Below are 8,495 nucleotides of genomic sequence, written 5' to 3'. Positions count from 1 at the left end.
TCCTTTCATCGTCCAACTAAAACATGATTAATTTGATAAATAAATTGAAAATGTAATTATTTTAATATATAATTTAAAAAATATGATTATTTAAAACAATCTTTAATTAGGATATGGTTGAAAAGAAATCAATAATAAATATAAAAGTAGCTAAAAATGTCTTAAAATATATTATATAATATATTTAATAATTAGTAACTTTAATGGTGATTGATGCTGGATTTAGGAAAAAACAGTTTGATTCTCGTAACTACATTTCGGAAAGAGATTGAAATCATTTGATAGTAGAATTAACCTTCAAATCGTATTAGTCCATTTGATACTAAAATTGATCTTCAAATCGTATTAGTCTATTTAGTGGATTGAATTCTGATTATTTAAAATTACATCTCAAAATTCAGAAACTGTTAAAAACATATCAAAACAGTAATTAAATATATATATATATAAATTTAATAAATGTACGGTTGGAAAGAAATCTTTCATAAATATAAAAGTTTGTAACCTGTTTTAAAATATTAACTAAATCTTATAATTAAGGTATTCACCAATTACTACTAACACAACTAATTTGATAAAAATATAACAAAACTTTATTGTATTTACATTTCGGCAGATGGATATTATTGACCAACATTTAATTGCATTGAATGCCATTTAACTGTATTCATTACATCGTCGGTTACGCCACTATTTCTCTCTCGAGAAAGAACTGAGTAAGAACAACAAAATCAAATCACAAGAATCAAAAGTTTCATTCCGATTGAACTAAGAGAATCCTCCATGGATAACGGTGGCACTGTTTTGGAAGTTGGAGCTGATGGTGTTGCCATCATCACTATCATCAATCCTCCTGTCAATTCTCTCTCTTTTGATGGTACTGTCTATTCCCATTTTTCCTAGATCTGATTCTTTTTTTCTTCCAAATTTTGCATAACCGTTTTCTATCATGTTTCGAAGCTTAAACTATTCTATCTGATTATTTTTCTTTTTGTTTTTTGGAATGATCCGATGTGTTAAAGTGAGTAGAAAGTAAAATATTTTTTGTTTTAATATATTTGACTAAAATTGAATTGAACAATATATTTAAGAGTGAAAATCAATTAGGGAGGCAAAAATTTCAAATTCTAGTTAGAAGTTTGAATCGATAATTTAGGGAAACAAATTGTATAGGTGTAATAGAATTGATTTTAGATGTTTTCGAATTGGATTGAATTTGGCTCTAGAATTGAGTCTAGGATCAGTTTTGTTCATTTGTATGCCTCCTCTCATATCTCAGCGCTGCGTTGATGTCGGACACCGGATACAACTTTAATTTTGAGTTCAATATTGTAGATATAAGATTGAAAAGACCAATACAGCGGCTTTTACTAACTAACTTGACTATATACTTTTTTTTATCCATTTCGCAGACTATATTACATTTGTTAATTTGTTTGTTTCCCTGTTCTTTTTCTCTAGTGTTTCGCGGTTTAAAGGAGACTTTTGACGAGGCTAACGAGAGAGAAGATGTCAAGGCAATTGTTGTTACAGGTATGGAAAGTGCTTCTGAAATTAACTGTTTATTATGAATGGAATGTTCAAAATTGCAAACATTAAATTTATTCACTTTAACAATATTGGTTTGGCAACTTTGAGTAGAAATGTAGAAAGTGGCTACAAGGTTTTTTAGTGGAAAAAATGGAAATGAATTATTGTTTGGTCCTGTAAAATCTCAACAGGGATGATAATAGACATGACAATATCAACCAAAAGTTTTATCTGTGAGAGAAGATGAATGCTAACAAAGTAAATGTATTGCTAGAAAACACTGTTCTTTTGAAAATTTTCAATCTATTTTTAAATGCATTATCAAAGACTTTCATAATACCTCCTCTAATGTTTACTTCAAGTCATAATTAAACAAACCCGTAATTTTTTGTCCTCGGCTTAATTGAAGATGGATACATAAAGTCTAATATAAGTGAAAAACAATTATTTGGCCCACTCTAAACATTCACCGCTAAGAAAGGTATACTTATGGAGAACAGTCCAATTAGGCCAGGGTAGAGAGCAGTGTTATCAAATAGCAGCCATGGCGGTGCTACGGCGGATATACGAGGCAGTTTTGGGGCTTGCCGCATGAATAAATATCGGAAATATTGCCCCATATTCCTTTTCTTTTTGCATAATCCGCTATTACGGTGCCGCAGAACGGCTGATGTGGTGGAATTTTGGCTCTCTGCCATGGACTGTCATCCTCCAACGACAACACTTATACAGAGAAACCATGTAAAAATATAGGCCAAATCATCATGACATAATTTGATTTAATAGTGCATCACTAGATATGAGCTATAGTAGAACATAGTGGCATCGTTTAATCTATATGTCCGACTCCACCTAGTGTAAAACAACTTTTATTTTTTGACATGAAAGTGAAAAATTCTTAAAACTTGGTTACCTTTATTGTTGTTTGTTACCTTAAAGTTCAGAGTAGTTTTGAGTGGTTATCACAATCTATACATATAAGCATCAATGACCCGAGTATGTTTTAAACCTACAAGCATAGATTGTTCAAACCAGAGTAACTTCTATGGTACCGTTGTAACATTTTGAGTAATGCTGAAGTATCTCGTTGAAGTGCTAAAGATAAGAAGATAAAGTGGAAAGATATACTCAAACATTACTCTAGTCGAGGTTCTCATACTTGAATCTTTAATGACTGTATCAGGTGCAAAGGGAAAATTTTCGGGTGGTTTTGATATTAATGCATTTGGTATAATGCAAAAGGGAGTAGTAGGTAATTTTTTTAATGTTTCTTTTTAAGGTTTCTGTTTTAGTAAATGTACTTGCACTCATTTTCTAATTCTTCATGGCCATATATAGAGAAGACAAGTCCTGGTTTGATATCAATAGACCTTCTCACTGACACTATAGAAGGTACGGTTTCTTTTGAAGTTTTCTTTGCAACTCATTTGTCATTCTATTCTATTTTGATTTTGAATCTTTGCATTTCATCTTTCAGGGGGAAGGAAACCTTCGGTTGCGGCTATTGATGGCCTTGCCCTTGGTGGAGGGTTAGAGCTTGCAATGGTATATGTTGTCCAGCGATAAGAATAAGAAACTTTTTATTTTATTTTTTTCTAAAAATATCATACGATCTTCTGTTTACAGGCATGCAATGCACGGATATCAACCCCAGTTGCTCAACTAGGTTTACCTGAACTTCAACTTGGAGTAATTCCTGGAGGTGGAGGTATGGATGTTTCAGTTGTTAGTTGACCTAATTAGCTAGGCCATGTATGATCAACAACATTAAAAAAGGGTTACTGGGTTAGAGTATGAATAACAATGCAAAGGCTTGTGATTCACGGGCTTATGGAAATACTTTTAATTTAAGTAATTGAATAAAACTGGTATGAGGTAATATTTATTTATTTAACTATTCCTTTTAACTTGGCATTTGTAAATTGTTTTAGGAACGCAGCGACTTCCTCGTCTTGTCGGCCTGGCAAAGGCACTTGAGATGATGCTGGTATGCTACAATTTATGCTTCCTTTTTATATAAAATATGTAAGGGGTGTAATTTCAAAAGGCTTATCCAGTGATTGACAATTAAGTTTTAATCACTTGGTTTTTACAATTGAAGACCTCAAAGGCAATTAAAGGGGAGGAAGCTTATAGTTTGGGACTTGTAGATGCTTTAGTGTCACGCGAGAAGTTGTTGGACACTGCACGCCAGTGGGCTCTTGATATTGTGGACCGTCGACGACCATGGGTTGCTAGTCTTTACAAGACCGACAAAATAGAACCCCTTGGGGAAGCCAGAGAGATACTGAAGTTTGCTAGAACTCAAGCAAAAAAACGTGCTCCTAATCTCAATCACCCTTTAGTTTGCATTGATGTCATTGAAGACGGAATAGTTGCTGGTCCCCGTGCAGGACTCTGGAAGGTTGTTACATCTCTGCAGTTTCCCTTCTTACACTTCAGATTGCTGTTACAGGAATCTGTGTGACAATGTAACTAATCTTACCTTTGCAGGAGCTTGAAGCCTTTGAAGCACTTGTGGCCTCAGATACTTGTAAAAGTTTGATTCACATATTTTTCTCTCAACGAGGAACATCTAAGGTTTGTATGAAATTACTTATTTGAATTTTATGTGTTTCTCTCCCCTTTGGGAAGGGGGAGAGACCCCAAGGCTATAGTGGTTGATTGTCAAGAGGGGGAATTTTTTCTGTACTAGCTTAAAAGCATATTTTAAACCTTGTAACATAGAATTTGTTGAATTTTATTATAGAACTTGAGGCAAGAAAAAATGTTTCTAAGTTGTTAGTTTTCCTTGTCATTTTGCTTTGGCCAGTCAAAAGCCATAATATATACTGTTTATTAAGGTTATAAAATGAGTGAGAGAGCAGTAGTGCTAGTCACATTCAAAGGGAGCAACTCTAGCTCAAAAGGATATATCATGTTGTTGTTACTTTGTAGTTTAGGTGTCTTTATTCATTCATAGTTCTTTTCATGATTTCTTTACATATGAATTTTTTCAATGTCTCTTGTCATGAACAGGTACCTGGGGTTACTGATCGCGGATTGATTCCTAGACAAGTGAAAAAGGTTGGAATCCTTGGCGGAGGCCTAATGGGCTCTGGGATAGCAACTGCTTTAATTCTTAGTAACTATCCTGTAATTTTGAAAGAAGTAAATGAAAAGTTCCTGGAAGCGGGTGTTAATAGGGTTAAAGGTGAGAGAAGATTCTTGTAAATTGGTTCTTATGTTTCAGCTTTAATTCAAAATACATAAAAGTCATGTTCTCGTGCATATGCAGCAAATTTACAAAGTCGTGTCAACAAAGGGAAAATGACTGAGGAAAAATTTGAAAAGACCATATCTCTTCTCAAGGGTACTCTTGAGTATGAAAGCTTCAAAGACGCGGACTTGGTTATAGAGGTACTTTAAGGAAAAATCGCAATGTTAAATTGTTCATTGAATGCTGCAATTGCACTTCACTCAAAACCTCGGTAAATTATAACCTGTTGGTTATATTTGGACAGGCTGTTATTGAGAATGTTTCCTTAAAGCAACAGATCTTTACAGAACTTGAAAAGTATTGTCCTCCTCATTGTATACTTGCTAGTAACACATCCACAATTGACTTGAACCTGATTGGAAAGAAAACTAAATCTGAAGACCGGATTATTGGAGCTCATTTCTTCAGGTATTATATTTGTGTTTACTTTGCTATTCGGAAACCATTATATTCGTCTGTAGTATATTTCTAGCTGAAAAATCCGATGTGTGCCTGTGCAGCCCGGCTCATGTTATGCCACTTCTGGAGATTGTACGCACTAAGCAGACATCTCCGCAAATAATAGTTGACTTGCTTGATATTGGAAGGAAGATAAGGAAAACACCAGTGGTGGTTGGAAATTGTACGGGATTTGCTGTTAATAGGGTGTTCTTCCCATATGCACAAGCAGCCATCTTTCTTGTTGAACACGGTGCAGATGTTTATCAAATTGACAAGGCAATAACCAAATTTGGAATGCCAATGGGACCTTTTAGGTATTGATGCTTGAAAAAATTCTTGATATCCATAATCACTTCTGGAATAGTCTAATAAATATCATATATCTTGTAATGAAGATTGGCTGACCTCGTTGGTTTTGGCGTGGGGATTGCAACTGGCATGCAATTTATTGAGAATTTTCCCGAGCGAACTTACAAATCAATGCTCCTTCCACTTATGCAAGAGGATAAGAGATCAGGTTAAGATAAAACTCTTATGCACTCATTATTTATATCAAATGAAAATTTTCTGAATATATTTACTTAACACTGTTTCCAGTAAAAAGACATTGATGTTCTGTGTGAAACCATAAAAATGTGCTTTTAACAGGTGAAGCAGCTCGCAAAGGATTTTATTTATACGATGATAGACGTAGAGCTAATCCTGATCCAGAGGTGAAGAATTATATTGAGAAGTCTAGGAACATTTCTGGTGTCACCGTTGATCCTAAGGTATTTTAACCGGTCTATATAAATTACACTCCCTTCATTTCTAACAGTCTAGGAACATTTCCGGTGTCACTTTTTGTTCCTATTTTTTCTTTATTTTTAAGATTCAATGCAACATTGACTATTGTTTTGTCAATCATACCCTTAACTACCAAATCTAGAGAGTAATAGATGGAAAGAAACATAATTGCATTAAAGTAACAAAGTTTATTGGTTTTTTGGGTCTGTGTAAATAATCTTAAAAAAACAACTAAAAAGTAACTGGGGAGGTGCCTTATTTACTTGACTGTAGTGGGAAACACAATTTTTGTTCATTATGATCAATCTGATTTTTTTGGTTTTGAGAACTTTACAGCTTGTAAAATTATCAGAAAAGGACATCATAGAGATGATCTTCTTTCCTGTGGTTAACGAGGCTTGCCGGGTCCTTGAGGAAGGCATTGCAGTTAAAGCAGCTGATCTTGATATTGCAGCTGTCTTTGGAATGGGCTTTCCACCTTACAGGTTTGTCTCATCCATTATTTTTTTACACTCTCAAAAGTTTGCTTCGTGTTCTGACTTTTGGGATTAATTTAATCAGGGGAGGTCTCATATTCTGGGCTGATTCTCTTGGATCCAAATACATATACTCGAGATTGGCGGAATGGTCAAAACTGTATGGAGAATTCTTCAAGCCCTCTGCTTACTTGGCTGCAAGAGCTGCCAAGGGGATTCCATTGGTGAGAAATCTAACATCTGATTTTGCATGATTTTTTGAACTCCAATAGTCTTTTATCTGTAGACCTGCTATCTTTAGATCGAATATTATACCCTCTAATGGAATCTTTACTGCCATGTTGCAGAGTGCATCGGTGGAGCAAGCACAGTCACGATTATAAGACTCGAAACCACATTACATGGTTTTTGCAGAGTGCATCGGTGGAGCAAGCACGGTCAAAGATAGGAACACAAATAAAAAAGAGCCAAATAATGTATAATGAGGGAATAAACGCCAGAGTAGATTCTGTTCTGCTAAAATCTCTTCCAAGAGATTTATCTTTGTTAGTTTCTTGTCACTAGCAGCAAAAGCTTCTATTAAGTTTTTTGTTACTAGCACTGATAATGAAAATGAAGAGTCAGATTAAATATTTCTTGTTAAAGGCTTATGGATTTGCTTGTTTGAGTATTATTTCTTCATTGTGCTTGTTCAAGTTTACTGTTGCTGAGAATTGTTAATGCAATACTGAATCCAACAATTGTGCTTGTCAAACTCAAAATTTTACACTTTTTAATCCTTTATCAAATCTGAAATATTCATAACTGCCGAAATATTAACAAGATGTTTTATTCCACAGAAAAAAGAGGAAAGGATGGATTTTTGTGTGGATTTCAGATGAATTACTAATAACATGTACTAAATGATTTAAATGCAAGCATTTTCATGAAATATACCACTTGCAAAGCTGAAATGCTTCTACTAGTCCAGTGTTATTAGGTTAGCAATAATATACCACTTTATGTACATATGCATTTCAAATACATAAAAATATAAAATAATTTAAAAAATAAAAGTCAAATATGAGATCTATTACAAGATGTGTCAATTATCCTACTTATCCACTTTGAATTATTGCAATTTGAAATCGATACTATGGTTTTGAGGGAAGGTTTTGCTAGTCTCAGGTTTGGGAATAAAGTTTCATAAGAGCCTCTTCTTTTCTGTCGTGTAGTATTGGAAAATTTCCTGCTATGTTCTTGTAGTATTGGAAGGTCGCTTGGATCTCCATTTCGGATAAGTTTCATCGTAAGTTAGTTGTTTGGAGGGGAAGGAAGCTTTCCATAGGTAGTATGTTGTATTGTCAAACTCAGTGATGAATAGTTTGCCAATACACTTTTTTTCTTCCTTATTTAAGGCTCCTAGAATTGTCATATCAGAGATTATCAAGTTGCTAAGGATTTTTTTCATCATTTGTTCATGTTGTGCAGAATAGCTAAGATTCTATGGAATTTGGTTTTGGATTAATTGGGTTCGGACTCTTGTGTAAGTGTAGAACCTATGTAAGCAAATTTCTCCTCGTTTATTAAAAAAAGGATCAGTGGTATTTTGTGACTTTCGTTTTGTTGGACGATTTAGATTGATTGGAATAATATTCTTTTCAACGGTGGGTTCCAAGATGTGAAGAAAATCCTAGTCTTTATTAAATTATTATCTTGGGAATAGGTGATTAATAATATTAAAGGTTGTAAGGATTGTAATTTATTTTCATCGAATTTTTGTCATGTTTAATTAGAATCCTTCGAGATCTCTTTTATATTGAGTTGAGTATCCCTGTATTCATTTTAATATAATTTATCTCTTGTCTATCAAATAAAATTGTCTTACTCATATTTTTTTTAATATACGGTTTTACTATTAATTAATTTAAAAAAACCAATTCCAATGTCTACTTGTAAGAACTTCATTTAAAGTTGGAGTAAAATTTTATATAGATTTGATCCAACATAAAAATTGTTTGCAC

General features: G+C 33.7%; 1 protein-coding gene and 1 long non-coding RNA gene across 3 annotated transcripts; both read left to right on the top strand.

The window, feature by feature from the left end:
- The first annotated feature begins 631 nt into the window (after positions 1 to 631).
- Positions 632 to 7,165, top strand: LOC127073182 (peroxisomal fatty acid beta-oxidation multifunctional protein MFP2). 2 transcript variants are annotated; one of them, XM_051014309.1, is made up of 18 exons: positions 632 to 877; positions 1,462 to 1,533; positions 2,714 to 2,782; positions 2,869 to 2,922; positions 3,008 to 3,075; positions 3,157 to 3,238; positions 3,462 to 3,517; positions 3,632 to 3,934; positions 4,024 to 4,110; positions 4,549 to 4,723; positions 4,808 to 4,929; positions 5,034 to 5,197; positions 5,290 to 5,544; positions 5,626 to 5,747; positions 5,879 to 6,000; positions 6,353 to 6,501; positions 6,578 to 6,716; positions 6,907 to 7,165. In XM_051014309.1, exons 1-18 carry the CDS (start codon positions 784 to 786, stop codon positions 7,054 to 7,056), a joined length of 2,283 nt encoding a protein of 760 aa, XP_050870266.1. In that variant the 5' UTR covers positions 632 to 783; the 3' UTR covers positions 7,057 to 7,165. The 2 variants fall into 2 exon arrangements, with proteins under 2 accessions (XP_050870266.1, XP_050870274.1); XM_051014317.1 differs by having other exon boundaries at positions 6,840 to 7,165.
- A 448-nt stretch (positions 7,166 to 7,613) lies between these two features.
- LOC127073175 (uncharacterized) lies at positions 7,614 to 8,294 on the top strand. Its single transcript, XR_007785680.1, has 2 exons — positions 7,614 to 7,819; positions 7,963 to 8,294. It is a non-coding gene; the product is annotated as an uncharacterized LOC127073175 (long non-coding RNA).
- Positions 8,295 to 8,495: the final 201 nt, after the last annotated feature.

This window comes from Lathyrus oleraceus, chromosome 1, assembly GCF_024323335.1.
Source record: "Lathyrus oleraceus cultivar Zhongwan6 chromosome 1, CAAS_Psat_ZW6_1.0, whole genome shotgun sequence".
Classification (NCBI taxonomy): domain Eukaryota; kingdom Viridiplantae; phylum Streptophyta; class Magnoliopsida; order Fabales; family Fabaceae; genus Lathyrus; species Lathyrus oleraceus.
This window is presented reverse-complemented; position numbering and strand designations above follow the sequence as displayed.